This window comes from Zingiber officinale, chromosome 8B (assembly GCF_018446385.1).
Source record: "Zingiber officinale cultivar Zhangliang chromosome 8B, Zo_v1.1, whole genome shotgun sequence".
Classification (NCBI taxonomy): Eukaryota; Viridiplantae; Streptophyta; class Magnoliopsida; order Zingiberales; family Zingiberaceae; genus Zingiber; species Zingiber officinale.
The window spans coordinates 9,087,084-9,104,062 of record NC_056001.1 but is presented as its reverse complement, the minus strand read 5'-3'; the positions used below and the strand labels follow the sequence as shown (position 1 = coordinate 9,104,062).

At 43.0% G+C, this 16,979-nt stretch overlaps 1 protein-coding gene across 1 annotated transcript in view; it reads right to left on the bottom strand.

Moving 5' to 3' along the window:
• Positions 1–10,672: 10,672 nt before the first annotated feature.
• LOC122013476 (beta-glucosidase 12-like) overlaps positions 10,673–16,979 on the bottom strand; it is a 28,002-nt gene continuing 21,695 nt past the window's right edge. The window contains exon 14 of the mRNA XM_042569755.1: positions 10,673–10,844. Within this exon, the coding sequence (XP_042425689.1) occupies positions 10,673–10,844 (172 nt within the window). The remainder of the gene's footprint in view (positions 10,845–16,979) is intronic.

Here is a 16,979-nt window from a genome sequence, read left to right as displayed (position 1 = left end):
ATAGCCGGTCGGCGTGACTCGATCTTTAACGACGGAGCTCGCGGGCGATTTTATCGGCGCGGCTCTCGATTTTAACGACGGTGCTCGCCGGCTTTCCGCCGGATTATTTATAGACGCCGGCTCTCGATTTTAACGACGGTGCTCGTCGGCTCGGATATTTATAGCCGGCCGCTCTCGATTTTAACGACGGTGCTCGTCTCGGATATTTATAGCCGGTCGGCTCTCGATTTTAACGACGGTGCTCGTCGGCGCGGATGTTTATAGCCGATCGGCGCGGCTCTCGATCTTTAACGACGGTGCTCGTCGGCGCGGATGTTTATAGCCGATCGGCGCGGCTCTCGATCTTTAACGACGGTGCTCGTCGGCGCGGATGTTTATAGCCGATCGGCGCGGCTCTCGATCTTTAACGACGGTGCTCGTCGGCCTGGAGGTTTATAGCCTTCTGTTTCGAGCTCCCGGCTCGGATATAAACCTCCCGGCCGATCGGCTCGGGGGCCTTCTGTTTCGAGCTCCCGGCTCGGATATAAACCTCCCGGCCGATCGGCTCGGGGGCCTTCTGTTTCGAGCTCCCGGCTCGGATATAAACCTCCCGGCCGATCGGCTCGGGGGCCTTCTGTTTACGATGATATAAACCTCCCGGCCGATCGGCTCGGGGGCCTTCTGTTTCGAGCTCCCGGCTCGGATATAAACCTCCCGGCCGATCGGCTCGGGGGCCTTCTGTTTACGATGATAATGCCTTATATTCGCTCTTTTGACTTTTCATCTCTGCATTTCAAGTATTTAGTCGAAAAATGAAATACACAGGGTGATCTACAGTGATACACCTTTCACCCTGCCCGGTAAGGCTGGAGGTGGTTCGCGCTCCACGGCCTATCTAGCTGCCGTCCGTCCTCGTCCTCCAGATAATACGCGCCCGAGCGGAGCTTTTCGATGATTTTGAAAGGGCCTGCCCATGGAGCTTCAAGCTTGCCGACGTCGCCGACCGGCTTGACTTTCTTCCAGACAAGATCGCCGACTTGGAACGATCTGGGAATTACGCGCCGGTTGTAGTTTTGCTTCATCCGCTGACGGTATGCCATCAGCCGAACGGACGCCTTTGCCCTCTCCTCTTCTACAAAGTCCAGCTCCATGTTTCTTCGTTCGGCGTTGTCATCATCATAGCTCTGGATCCGGGCTGACTCAACGCCGACTTCGACCGGTATGACAGCCTCACCGCCATATACCAAATGGAACGGTGTGACTCCCGTCCCTTCTTTTGGCGTCGTTCGGATGGCCCATAAGACGCTCGGCACTTCATCCGGTAATTACACATACAGGAGCGTGGCTGTATTGTCGAACTTACCCAGATGATCATCCGGGTCTGTTGTTCCATTGTATTCGCCGATCGTCGGAGGCACGTAGTGCTTGGGCAGAGGGTCTCGTAGGATAGCCTCCGAAAATTGGCGATTGATCCGCTCGGGAGGAGTCGGGAGCTTTCCCTTCCTGTCATCCCGTCTTGGCATTTCATCCGAGGAAGATCCTCTATCTCTTTCGGGTATGGCTTCTGCAATAAGGCCCGATGGAATGGGACGGTGGCTGGAGGTGCTTGCTCGGCCACCGACGCAGATGTCGCTTGTTGCTCCGCTGCTCGCCGCCGCTCGCTTTTGTTCAACAAGTTTGCGGCCCTTATCTAGACCAGAGCGCCGAGCTCTTCCTCAAAGCGCCACCGTGTTTTGTCGCCCGCCTCGTCCATTGTTACCGATCGGATGCGGGAGCTGCCCCGCACGGCGCCATTGATCCCGTCCAACCGGAATCGCGGACGCCGGGCACGGGCGCCTCGCTAGATCTCGAATGCTCCGTGAACTCGCAACGAAACCGAGCCGGAGGGGTATCCCGACGCCTCCAACGCCAAGTCAAGCGAGGAATAACAAAAAGGTGGCTTCAAAATGAAGATTTTCATACCTCCGGAGAAATGAAGCCTTATATAGATCTCTCAAAGAAGCTCGGGCGTGCAATCAAAGCAACCACCGCCTGACCATGCCTGTATGGGTCCGAAGGGCCATGTCTAAATATGGATCCGCTGTGAGACGTCCATGAGACCATATCACATCAGACGCCCTCCATGATGTGACGGCAAGATCGTGCGATCTTGTGTACGACCTAATCATTAGACATGCTTCGGCTGACATCTCATATCCTAAGTCGAGCGCATAGGCCGCTCGACCCCCTTTATACCCTCGCCCCTATTTTGGCCGAACGGACAACCCCCTCGGCCCTTGGCCCCTGCCGAGCGGACTCCCGCTCGGCCCTTCGGTCTTCCTACCTTGGCGTCGGAAACATGAGCCCATGGATGGGCTTATCTATAGCTCCGTTCGGACCTACCCATCCGCTCAGCTCGGCCATCCACCGCACAGCCTTTCATCGGTCCTCAGGCTGAGACCCTTCAGGAAGTGGGTCCCCCCTTCTTACGGCCGGATCACTAATCATGGCAAAAGGTGGCACTTTAGGAATTTTCAAGGTGTGATCAAGCCTTGAAAATGAAATTAAGAATTATTCCTAAGGTGATTAGGATGTACCAATCACATTTGAGGAGTTCTCTTAGGTCAATCTAGTTGGCACATAGTGATCTAAAAGTCTTGAGGATATGATTTTAGGTCTATTACACTTAGGAATATAGAACCTATGGTAAAATGATCAAAATTATCAAAAATGACAACTAAGGCTAGAATTAGGTATTTTCTATACCTTTACATGTTATTTGCCATATATTGTTTGTCATATGCCATGTCATGACATCATATTTAATCTATGATCATTTGAAATGTCATGATAATGCTTAGGTTATTTATATGTCATGCTTTATTTAAGTTTCATACTTTATGCCATGACATCATGACATTGGCACATGTTATTATGTATGATATCATTTTATGTCATGCCATCATTTCTTGCATTTATAATCAATGAAATTGATTTAAGGTTAAAAACACAATTTGATATGAAGATCAAATTGATGTTTAGAAAATGCATGAGACCTTAGCCTAAGATAACCTAAACCCATATCTCACATCAAAATTGACTTGGATGTGTTTGATACACCTTAGATGTGTGTGAGATATTAGGATGATGAGTTAGGAACAAGGTGCATAGTTCTTGTACCTAGATGAGCCTAATTCAAAATTGGGGATCATAGGGAAAGCTTATGTACAAGTCATGTACATTTAGCCCAAAGATTGTGGTCCTAAATTAAATGGTTTAAAATCATTTCAAAATTGATTTGAAAAACCTTGATGAAGCTTTTCTAGTGATAGCATTCATCATTGAGCAAAGTGATACAAAGATGAGTTAACTTTGAGCTATTTCAAATACTTTTGAACTTTGTATCAAGATTTGAAAATGGAGCTTATTTTCATAGAAAACTATTTTTCCATGATAGTATATGTTATGAGGAGTGTATCCTCAAAATTTTACAATTTTTAGAATTTTCTGTGATTTTCTAGAGGTTTCTGAATTTCGGGAGAAGAAATCAGAAATCAGAAAACAGAGATCGTGGACCGATCAGGAGGTTCCCTGATCGGTCTAGGTCTGTGTGGATCGGTCACTGGACCGATCCAGAGGGAGCCTGATCGGTCTGGTGATCGATCAGGGCGTGCCAACCTGCTGAATTTCGACTGTTTGTCTGAAATTGCAGCTATGGAAGTGGTGTTTTAGAGTTCTAAAGGTTTGAAACTCTCCCAGACATTGTTGGTGCAATGGTCAAGGGGGAGTTGACCTTTAGGGGGAGTTTTACCTATTAGTCAAGGGGGAGTTGACTTTTAGGGAGAGTTTTTACTCCTAAAGACTTGAGTGATATGGGATTATCACTAAGTTAATTGGTGAATTTAGTATCAAGGAGGGAATTAAGGGTTTCAATGAAAGGTATGGGACTTTCATTAGGAAGAAACTCTTGACCTTGATTCACTCCTTTTGATGCGTGTCAAAAAGGAGAAGAATGTCTAGAGAATGTTCAAGGAAGAACATTGGAGTTAGTGGGAGAGTTTGTTGATCACGACGAGTGAAGTTGTGAACAACGATAACTTACTCTTCAGGGGGAGAGTTTGTTGATATGTGCCAATAGGGGGAGAATGAAGGGTTTAAGTTAGGCCTTCATTATCTAAGAAGGAGGTTGCCTTCTTAGAAGGAGAATGTAAGGTTGTAACTTATGTTTCATTACCTAGTGGCATGAGGAAGGTTGAGGCCATTGGATTAGCCTAACTTAAAGATATTGTCAAATATCAAAAAGGGGGAGATTGTTGGTGCAATTTCCAGTAGGTCAAGGTTGACCTAGTTGACCAAGCGTAAACCTTGGTCATGGTTTCAATGTTTGACAATACAGAAAGACATGTAGACATGGACAATGCAGGTGCAGTTGTCCATGCGGAGAGATACTGATCAGGGTCTGATCAGGTTGGATGAAGAAGAGTCGAGTAGGTTAAGGTTGGCCGGATACTTGACTGGGAAGTCCTAACTGGGATGTTAGGCAGAGTGGAGAAGTCCTGGTGAGTGAAACCAGGCAGTTCGGAAAGTCCTGGTGAGTGAAGCCAGGCAGTTGGAAAAAACCTGGTGAGTGAAGCCAGGCAGTTTTGAAAGTCCTGGTGAGTGAAGCCAGGCAGTGGAGTGAAGTGAGGCAGTGTGAAACCCTAGTGAGTGAAGCTAGTGAAAGTGTTGGTGAACATTGAGTGGTGGGAAAGTCCCGTGAGTGAAGCCAGTTGGTGAAAGTCCCGTGAGTGAAGCCGTGCAAGGGAAAGTCCTAGTGAGTGAAGCCAGCGGTGGGAAAGTCCTGGTGAGTGAGCCGGGCAAGGAAAAATCCAGATGGATCAAGGCTGATCGGACATCCGGTGTTGTGAGTCAAGGAGGTCAAGGGAGTGACCGATACTTGGCCGAAGAGAAAGTCTAAATGGGTCAAAGGGATTGACCGGACACTTAGGGAGTCTTAGCAGGTCAAGGAGTGACCAGATGCTAAGCATGAGATACCAATAGGTCAAGGTTGACCGGATATTGGTTTGAAGGTGGGACTTGGTTTGGGCAAAACCAAGAGATGGATCGATCGGTGGATCGATCCATGATACATCGGGTTATCTCGATCGGCCCGTGACCAATCAAGAACCAAATGTAATTCTATCAGATGTTATCCGATCGGTCCGCATACCGATCGAAGCCAATGTAAGGCAAAGAAAGGAGGGATCGGGGACCGATCCATGCACCCGACGGTCCACGCACCGATCAGAGACGATCGAGAGTTCTCTCAGAAGAGTGCTGACGGTCCGGGACCGATCAGATAGGTCCCGATCGGTCCCCAAGACCGATCAGAGGCCTCGACCGATCGGTGGAGCTCGATCGGTCCGTATATAGCCGCTATGAGTGACAATGGCTATCTCCGTCTTCTTTGCTTCTTCGCATGTTATAAAAGGAGATCGAGGGCTTCTACAAAGAACTTCTTCTTCTTCCTCCTCCGAATTCTGAGCTGCGCCTTCGCTTCTCTCGTTGAACGAAACCTTTAGTTTTCTTCGACAGAGTTGCTTGTTGGCATTCGTCCGTGAAGTTGGTGCTTCATCCGGGACTTCAGTCGACGAGAAGGCAAGCGAGTATTTGTACATTCATTGTGTATTTTGTTCTTGCTCTTCTTTGTATTTCCATATTGCTGTTGCAAGCTATTGTGGTGAGGTTTCTCCACCCACAAGGAGTATTTATTAGCCGGTTCTCCGGGGGCTCATCCACCGACGGATTGATAGGGCTCGTCCACCTTACGGACACGCCGAGAAGTAGGAGTATCACCTCCGAACCTCGTTACATCCATCGAGTTTGAGGTTTGTCTTCTTCCTTTTCGTTTCTACGGTTTCATTTCCGCTGCGCTAACCCTAATCGTAGGAAGAAACGCGAAGAATTTGGGGCGGCTATTCACACCCCCCCCCTCTCTAGCCGCGTCCATCGATCCTAACAGCTAGGACTTCCATTACCAAGTTTCCAACTAAGTCTTCCACTGCCTTGCCCCACTAGGACTTCCATTGCCCAGTTCTCAATTAGGACTTTAATTTCTTAGTACTTAATTAGGTCTTCCATCACTTAATCCTATTAAAAATTTCATTGTCTACCTCCCAACCAGGACTTCCCTCTGTCTAGTCCCACTAGGATGTTTACTGCTTCGCCTCACTAGGACTTGCATTGTGTATTAATCAAACATCAAAATCCCAACTCAACTTAACTCGAGCTTGGTCAACCTTGACAAAAGGTTGATTACACCAATAGAACAACCTCTCTATAAGAGAAGGGCTTAGACAATTAGTGAATGTAAGCAAAAAAATTCAGAATAAGTAGAATATACAAAATCAGGTAATTGAGTGGATATGAGATAGTTGAGGGTAACGAAGAGGAGGATCCGCTATTACAGGAGCATCATGGAGAGTAGTAAGAGAAGAGGGATCATCGATAAGTTGATGACTAGAATTTGTATGAGTGGCAATCCTGCAAGTGGTATCATTACAAGAAGAAGTGCTAGGATGGTCTAATTGTGAGAAAACATGGGATGACATATCATTAAAGTCAGTGAAAATGGATCAATACGAGTGAAATCGGATTTTTGAAGATTAGGAGTGTCAGAGGGAATGGAATAGAATATGATGTGTTCAAAAAAAATAATACGACGTGAGACATAAAATTTTTGACTAACTGGATCATCTGTATCTTTTTTGACCCTTGTCATAGCCAAGAAAAATACAGAGTTGACCGAGAACTAAGCTTATTACGCTCAACATGAGGACGAAGGACAAAACATATGGATCCAAAAACTCTTAAGATAGAATAATCAGAAATATAGCTATATAGTTTTTCAAAAGGATACAAACTAGATGTAATAGAAGATAGAATTCTATTGATAAAATGAATTGTAGTAAGAATAACTTTCTCCCAGAATTTACTAGAAACATATGCAAATAATAGGAGAAAATGTACAATTTCAGCAATATGTCTATGTTTTCTTTTAGCAATATCGTTTTGTTTCAGGGTTTTAGTATAAGAACTTTTATAAAACGTACCATCTGAGACAAGTAGTTCAGAAAAAAATATTGGATGTATATTCACCACTCAAATCACATCGAAATAATTTAATAATAGCATCATATTGAGTTTTTACCATGACACGAAACATATGATAAATATCAAGAAAATCATAATGATATTTAATAAGATAAACCCAAACATAACAAGTACAATCATCAATAAAGCAAATATAGTAACGGGATCCACCTTTTTTTTTAGAAGATGATCCCCACACATCTGAATGAATCAACTCAAATTGTGCAAAAGAAATAAAGATACTTTTATAGAAAGGTAAAATAGAAAATTTTGTCAATTTGCAATCATAACAATATGAAATATCATGAGTTTGTAATTTTTAAAATTTCCATTAAAAGCTAAGTATTTAAATGAGAAGAAGAAACATGTTCAAGACAAGAATATCACAAATAAAAATTAGAAGAATAGAGCTTAACCAAAAGGATGATAAATCAATACTAGAAGTTACAACATCTGGAACTTTCAGTTCTTCCAATACATACATTCCCTCTTGCTTATGGCATATCTCAATCTACTTATGAAACCGTGGATCCTGCATATAACATGAAGATGAAGTAAAAGAAACTAAGAAATCAGAATCACATAATTGACCAAATGAGATAAGATTCAAGGTAAAATTAGGACTATGATATACATTAGATAGAGATCAATTAGGCGTATAAATAGAACTAACACTAGGTAATGTCATGGAAGTATCATCAGCGGTCATGATCGACACAGAAGGAGATGAATTTATAAATATAAAATAATTGACATTATGTGACATATGATGTGAAACTCCAGAATCAAGGATCTAGATAGGGGAAGGTATACCTAAGGTACCACTAGAGGGCAAACTTATGTGAAAAGAGATAGACATGATATGTGGTTAAGATGCAAGAAACTTCTGAAACTATTCAGTAAGAGCATTAATTGTGGCATTAGATGATTGAGTCACTCCAAAGTCTGTAGGAGAAACTACTACTGTCATGTTGGGTGTTCCAAGTTTAAGAAATCGTTGTTGTGGTTGGCTACCATATTTTCAAGGAGAAGACTGTTGTGGTAGTAACATTCTATTTAGCAAGTTGGGACATTGTGCCTTCCAATAACCCTTTTGCTTGCAAAAATTGTACTCATCTTAACTTACTTTTGTTTGAGATATATTTGTTTGTTGGAGGGAGGCCTAGGTTGGGCAACAAAAATAGAAGGACTGGGAGGAGGAAGAATTTCTTTTTCTATGCTCACTTTTTCACCTCAAGACTTCAAGCGAATTTCTTCATCTAGCAACTCATTGATTATAGAGTATATAGAAAGAAGTGGATTGCGATGTAGAATGGTTCCACAAAGGCCCTCAAAATCATCTCGAAGAGTCATTAGAAATGAACCAAGTGTTGTTCTTCCCTACAAGCAGCATATGGAGCAAAACCTCACAATTGTGCAAATTTTGTAAGTGCTAACTGATCCTAAAGGTTAGATATTGCGAAGTAAAATTCCTGAACACTCGTACTATTTTGTTGTAGAGCACTAATATCTATCTCCAATTGATATTGTTTTACAAAATCAGATCGAGTATACAATCTCTCCAAGTGATCGCGAACTTCCTTGGCGGTTTAATACTTTGCAAGTTGGACGCCTATCAATTGCAATATAGAGTTGTTGATCCAAATAATAATTTTCGAATTGCAAACTTTCTAGACATCTAATTATTCTGCATATTTTTCATCTTCACTATATGCATGTTTGACAAAGGTGTAAGAGATCGGTGGCCGGCTAGAAGGGGGGTTGGATAGCTAGGTCACCCCCAACTTAGATTTCTTCTCTACACGGTTAGTTTACGCAAGCGGAAATGAAACTAAAACAAGAAAGCAATGAGTAAGAACACAAACGCTAACACGATTCTTTTACGTGGTTCGGAGATTGCTTGCTCCTACTCCACGGCGTGTCCTTGAGGTGGACGAGCCCTTGATCCTTCGGTGGATCAGTCCCCGGCAATCTCCGGCTAGAGCTTTCTCCTTCTCGGTGGAGCAAACCACTCACAAAGGATCTCTTCCTCTTTACAATGATGAACTTAGGTTTATGAGGAAGAGAGTAGGCTTGGAAGCTTTTGGGCAATGACAAGGAGTTATTCAATAAACATTTGTAACCTCCTTCAAGCCCCAAAGCTTCCCTTAAATAAGAGGAGAGAGTTGATCATCATATCAACTCATCTCGGCACCAGTCGACTGCTAAAACATGCAGTCGACCGGTGTTACCGTTGGAGGTAGCCAACGGCTACTTTCCAGCACCAACGGTTATATACCAGTCGACTGCTAAAACTAGCAGTCGACTGCTAAAACTTGCAGTCGACTGATCTACACCGACCGAACGAACAGAACCATTATATTCGCGCCCAGTCGACTGCGCAGTCGACTGCACCAGTCGACTGCTAAAACATGCAGTCGACTGCTACAGTGCTGCTACAGTACTGCTACAGTAACGCTACAGTACTGCTACAGTGGTCCCTAAAATTTATGCTTTTGCTCCGAGTACAATCTCTCGTGCACTCGTACCCTCACCCTTACGACTCTTTTGACGCTTCCTTTGCAGCTTTAACAGAACCTTCAAGCATACTTTCTTTGGCTCTCGCCCCTCGGATGCATTCAAGCCTGCGGCTCGTCCCCAATGTCATCCTTCGCGTATGCCTCGAAATTGCTTCCCTCGGCCCTTGTCCTCGCTGCCTTATCCACGGTCCCTCGGATGCTTCATCCTTCACCGGACCCGAAGCCATCAACCTGAGTCGCATGTGTATCTTGCGAACCTGCACAACTCAAATACACATATCAATACAAGGATGAACCTAACTTAAACTCTTTGACACACACATCAAAACTATGATCGTACCGATCAAAACCTAGGTCGATTGCACCAACAAAAGGTTCCCAAAACATACATCCACATTCATTTGCCTTTCAAAAAATTCCTCATCACATAACTCCAATAGAAGTTATTTTGCTCATTCAATTGCACATTAATAGACTCAAGTGAATCATCTTAGCGGTTGGCTATAAATTGACCCTATGATTTACCTCTATTCACATAATCTAAAGATGGAATGTGAGGGACGACTGGGATAAATGTTATCACCTTTTGTTACAATAAAAGTAATCTACGTACCAGAATCAATAGTCATGTTTTTTTATCATCAAGTGAACTTAAAAGCCTCAAAATCCTATCTCCACCATTCAAAATGTAGCCCTGAATGTGAGAAACGTTTTCTCAAAATTTCAAGGCGATCTAATGATTGAAACTCAAGAAAATACAATTCTTCTAACACTACCTGGTAATTTCAAAAATAAAATTCTTTTCTTTCTTGTTATGCAACGAGATGGATTTGCTCTGATATCAATAAAGCAAAGAATACAAACAAAATACAAAAGACAACACAAAGAGAAAGAGATAACCTCAAAAGGAGACTAGCAAATTGTATTATGAAGTCTTAGGGTTAATAAAGAAAAAAAAGATATAAATGGACAACAAAAGTAATAACAAAAAAACTAGTCTACCCTTACCTAATAATAATAAGCTATACTGACAAAAATAATCCTGAATCAAGATTGGATGACACTTACGGTCTCTTGAGGAATTTCTGAAACCAAAGAGCAGAACTCTTTGGGTATCTCTTCAACCTGTCCTTGAAATCCACATAGTGGAGACCGAATCTGATAGCGTAGCCAGAGTTCCATTCAAAATCATCCAGTAGAGTCCACATGAAATATCCTCTCACGTCTACACCTTTGCTGCAAAATATATACAGCTCATATATATTGATCAGTGTTTTCAAAGTCGACTGATTCAACATGTTGAACCAGAACCATGTACAAATTCCACAATCAGAGAAACCATGAACAGGGGTCGACCCATGCAGTTGTAAAACCATCAGTTGTAGTACCAAAACTAATCATCTAGAAATTATTGTTGGGAGTAAACCCGTTACAATCTGTGTGATAGTCTCAGATGCTCTTTTCCACGCTTCTAAGTGCGTACCAGAGTCACAAGAACTTACAATCAAGTAGATTTGAGCAGATAATCTCAAACTGTCGACTCTAACGAGCCGAGCCACGCACCGAGTAGATGAGTTGCGGACACCGTGAATTGTTGAGCGACGTCACGTTACTGCTGATAGTTGCTAACAGGATGTCGAGAGCTGCAACACGAACTCAGAGTGGATGCCGAGTCCAGCAGAACGTTGTCTCCTTAAAACAGATCCGACCCCTCTGCGGTGCTCAGAGGATTAGATGGGCGTCTGTTTCCCAGGATAAAATGGCAAGATCACGAGCACAACAGAGCACTGGTTGTCGTGACGATCTGAACTAGATCCGAAAACTATCACTATTTCTGTTGAGCAAAAGAAGTGCACAACAGAAGGGAAGGAAACATGGGGATTCAAGGAGGACAAAGCTCACAGATCACTTGAGTTCTTTTTTTTTTTTTTTTTTTGCTTCAATCCTCTCAAGGTCTTATATAGACCTCTGTTGGCCTCTGTTCTGCTTGAGCTCGTTGCAAGCACAACGAGCAAGCCACGTTGTGACTTGCATGCTTGCCAGCAAGCCACAACGTGGCTTGCATGCAAGCTGTGGCTTGCTTGCAAGCTTGCCACGTGTTGTGGCTTGCTTGCAAGCTTGCCATGCAAGCTTGCCACGTGGCGAGCAGGTAAGCTTGTCATGTGGTATGCAGGTAAGCTGGCGACCTTCCTTATCTTGTATGCTGGCCAACAAGTTGTCTGACTGATGTTACAAACAATGGAGTTTACAAAAAGACCCCTCGGGTTAATGTCATCCGGGCCCTGGATTCTCACCCCCTTTGTTCCGAATCAGCCGGAAGGCTTCACTTTCTTTGTGGGACCGAAACCCACATGTCGTATTTCCATTCAAGTTTTTCCAATAATTTTTTCCAACAATCCCCCACATGAATGGAAACAAGGATGTGTGATAGTCTTCAACAGTTGATTCGAGTATAGGATAGGTAGGTGTTATCCTTTGAACCTTCCCTTATAAACTCTGTTTGCTCACTGGCTGATTAGTAGACGTGAGGTCTTTGAACTGTTCGGTCGTTGGTGTAAGCATGGACAAAGGTGTACCCACTGTTGGTGCAACATCCCTCAGGTCAAGGTTGACCTGGTTGACCAAGCTGAGTCTTGGTTTGGGTTTAGATGTTTGACAATAAGATATTGATTGAAGAAGAGTCAAGTAGGTCAAGGATGACCGGATACTTGACTGGGAAGTCCTAACTGGGATGTTAGGCAGGAGGAAAATCCTGGTGAGTGAAGCCAGGTGAAAGACCTAGTGAGTGAAGCTAGGCAATTGGGAAGTCCTAGTGAGTGAAGCTAGGCAGGAGAAAAATCCTGGTGAGTGAAGCCAGGTGAAAGACCTAGTGAGTGAATCTAGGCAATTGGGAAAGTCCTGGTGAGTGAAGCCAGGCAAGAGAAATCCAGATGGGTCAAGGTTGACCAGACATCTGGTGAGAGTCCAAGTAGGTCAAAGGGATTGACCGGATACTTGGCACGAGGAAGAAAAGTCCAAGTAGGTCTTAGGGAGTGACCGGATACTTGGCAAGAAGAGAAAAGTCCAAGTGGGTCAAAGGGATTGACCAGACACTTGGTGAGAGAGTCCTAGCTAGCCAAGGGTGACCGGATGCTAGGTCTTATGTACCAACAAGTCATGGTTGACTAGATGTTGGTTTAGGGCTTGGGCTTGGTTTTGGGCAAAACCAAGGTTTGGATTGATCCGTGGATTGATCCAGCAGGTTTGGATTGATCCGTGGATTGATCCAGCAGGTTTGGATTGATCCGTGGATTGATCCAAAGTTTGGATCGATCGCTGGATCGATCCAGAAGATCTGGATCGATCCGGGATCGATCCGGAGGGGTTCTCTCTCGGGATCGATCCGTGGATCGATCAGAGGTCCCAATCGATCGCTGGATCGATTGGGACGCCGTCGCTAGCGCATAAGGCCGGATCGATCCGTGGATCGATCCGGAAGATTTTCCAGAGGCGCTCCCTGATCGATCCGTGGATCGATCCAGCCTCCCAATCGATTGGGAGCAATCCAATCGATTGGGATTCAACCATTGGCGCTATAGGCGTTCGATGGCTGCGGCAATCTTCTCACCGATTCATTCCAGATTCAACACGGCTCCTCCAGGACTCTCTAAGCTCCTCACCGCCAGTTCTTGAAGGTTCTTGGAGGTTCATCCAAGTCAAGAGGCGAGTTGCAACGAGAAGAAGAAGAAGCTAGGGTTTTACTGCATTTCTTGTAAGCTTTTGCTTATTCTTTACTACCCTTTCTTCTTCTTGTACTGAGAGTCTTGTAGGGCTTCTCCGCCCTCGGTAGTTACCGAAAAGGAGTGTTTTCATAGTGGAGGGTGCGTGCGTGGTGTGGATCCTTGGATTAGTCATCTCCGTTGGAGGTGGATACCAAGTAAACTCCTAGTGTTAGCGTGTTTGTGTTTGTTTATGTATTTTCCGCTGCGCATTCTTGAAGAAACAAGCAACACCGAGCAACGAGCACGCGACGAGCTATTCACCCCCCTCTAGCTACTTTTGGTCCTAACAAGTGGTATCAGAGCGAGGCCGCTCTTCACCGGAATCATCGCCGGAAGGGTCAAGCATATCAAGAAAAGCTAGAGGGTGAAGAAGTTGGAGCAAATTCTTCAAGTTCAAGACTTTATCAAGCTCAACTTCAAGATGCAATTCCAAGATGGGCTTGGATTTGACACAAGGGTGGCTCCACCATACACTTCTACGAGTTTCGATTCTTGGAAATCAAGAATCGAAAATTTTCTTATGATGGAGATAGAGCAATGGTTTGCTCTAATGGAAGGCTTCAAGGCTCCAAGAAATTCAAAGGGCAAAGTTCTAAAGAAAAGCAAATGGAGCCCGGAGTAAGTCCAAAGGTGCGAGGCAAATGACAAAGTGACCAAGCTTTTGGTCAATTTATTGCCAAGCACCATCCTTTGCAAAATTGGAGAGTTTGAAGATGCAAAGGAGCTATGGAGAAAATTGGCCAAGCTTCATGAAGAGATCTCCTCCACTGTACAAGATCATGAAGAATCCAGAGAGGGTGACTCTTTGGAGCAAGACCAAGAGGAGGACTCCGAGGTTGAGAGATGCTCAACCTCCGAAGAAGAGGAAATCCAAGAAGCTTCATCCTCAAGGGAATGCAACGAAGGGAACAAGGAGGGAGCATACTCCTTGTTTCATGTTCAAGATGATGAAGCCTCCACCTCTAGGATTGAGGGGGAGCAATCCTTGGTGACGCCGGATCAAGAAGAAGGAGAAGCTTCTACATCCGGGTCAAGTGAAGAAGAAGAAGATGGTGCCACCTCCGAAATTCAAGAAATAGCAAATGGAGGAGCAAGTGTCATCCCTACACAAGAAGGTATAAATGTTTCAATTAAAAATAAAAATCATATAATATGTTTTGAGTGTAGGGAAAGTGGGCACTACAAGAGCAAGTGTCCCAACTTGGCCAAGAAGAAGGGTCAAGTGACGAAGAAGGGCAAGGAGAAGCCCGAGGAGACCATTCCCGGAACAAAGAAGAGCAAGGAGCATATCATATGCTTCTCTTGCAATCAAAAGGGGCATTACCGGAGTCAATGCCTCAAGGGGAAGAAGATGGTCAAGGCTCAAGGAGGCATTAGTCAAGGGGGAGCCTCCAAGGTAAAGAAGAAGGTAACATTTATTGAGCCTACTCCTTTACATTATGGTAAAAAGCATGATAGTTCTAATTTTTATCATTTTAATGCGATTTACCATAAGAATAGGAAGCATGAGGGCTTTAAGGAAAAGCATGTGGCCCTACATGCCAAAACTACTACACCTAAGGCTAGGAATGTAGGTAAAAGTCTAGGCAAGAACTCTAAGGATTGTAGCTACAAGCCTAGAAACAAAAATGCTCATGGACTTAATGGAAAACCAAAAACTAAAGACTTAGTGATGGAAAATCAAGTCTTGAGGTCAAGACTTGATAAAATGGAAAAGACCCTAAGAAGGATGGAAAATATCTTATTAGGCCAAAATGAGCATAGCCTAGATCTAGGAGCACAAAGGTCATCCAATGGTCATAGAGGTTTGGGATACAAACCCAAAGCTAAAAAGGATGTGCCTAGTTATCATAGGGTTCCATATAGCTATGGAACAAACCCTAAGTCTAGAGGTCAAGTCCAAGATACAAGGAAAGATATCCCTAGAAGTATCTTTGCAACCAAAGTGACTAAGACTTCTAAGAAGTCTAAGAAAGTCACTAACAAGGTCACAAGAGAGGCTATCCCTAGAGTTGACCTAGAAAATGTGACCAAGGCTTCTAAGAAGCTCAACAAGGTTACTAGGAAGGTATCTAGGGAAGTTATCCCTAGTGAGTACCTAGAGCATCCAAGGAGTACCAATAGGTGTTGGGTTCCTAGGAGCATCTTCTCTACCCCATAGATGGGTTAGAGAGTGTCAACTCTGATTAGAAGGGTAGTTAACCCAACTTTGAGGAAATTGACACTCAAGGAGCATTTTCAAGGTTTTTGTTAACCTTTGAAAATGAAATGGAATTATTATTTACTCCTTGAAAGAGTAAAATGTGCCTAATGGTGGAAAATTGATTTTATCTTAAAAGGCATAAATTGGGAAAACCTAGAAATCCCAAGTTGGGATTTTGGTATTCTCTTATAAATTTTAAGGCACTCCGGGCCTTGATTTATGTGATTACTCTTGAGGAAAAATGGAATATGCCAACATTTGAGGATAAGCTTAATTTCAATTGGCATAAATTAATCAAGAGAATTAGAAATGCTCATTTAGGTTTTGGCACTCTCTTGAAGCACTTTGGGCAATCTAGGGTTTAAGTTTTAGGATTAACTAAGATTAACGATACTTAGATAGGTAATCTAGGTATATTTTATTTATGCTAAACCTTGCCATGATTGTTTGCTCATAATATGCCATGACATCATATTTTATCTTATTTGTATTTTGCATTCATGACTTATCATGAAAAATACAAAAATACCATGTCATGCCATACATACATCATGTAGTTATAGGAATCTTTCTTTTGAAAGCTATTTTATTTTGATGTATGCCATAGCATTATCATGCATTATGTTTATTTCCTTAAAAATTAAGGACATATGGCATTAGTTAAACAAGTGGCATTTGTTTACAACAAGTGGAATAAACAAGTGACATTTGTTTAACAAGTAAATCAACAAGTAACATCCTTTGTGGATGTCTACCTCTCAAAATGCCTAGATAGATATGCATGATCCCTAGAATAGGGCAAAACCAAAATCTTACATCTCACAAAGACCTATAAGATGACTTGTATGTGTTTCAGTGCACATTAGATACAAGTGAGATGTTAGGATGATGAACAAAACTCAAGATGTTGATTAAGTGCATTCTTTTGAGTTTTAAGTTCATCAAAACACATAGTTATGTGTTTTCCCATCATTGGGAAAGCTAATGTACAAGTCATGTGCATTATGCCCAAGGAACATGATGGGATATTGGTTTTGAAAATGTTTTTAAAATGTTTTTGGAAAACTTTGGTGAAGGCTATCTTTTGATAGTAATCACCATTGAATAGTTAGACACAAACTTGAAGAAAACGCTAAAGTTTTTGTAAGTTTTCAAGTTTGTGTCAATCTTTGAAAATATAAAGTATTTTCATAGAGAGCTATTTTTCCATGATTAAGTATGCCCTAAATAATTTCTACACGAAATTTCATGATTTTTGGATTTTTATAGAATTTTCTAGGGGTTTCTGAAGTTGACTGAAATGGAATTTCAGCAACTATCAGAACTCCGATCGATCCATGGATCGATTGGAGTTCCTGAATCGATCCGTGGATCGATTCAGAAGGTAAATCTCGCGAGCAGTTTTTT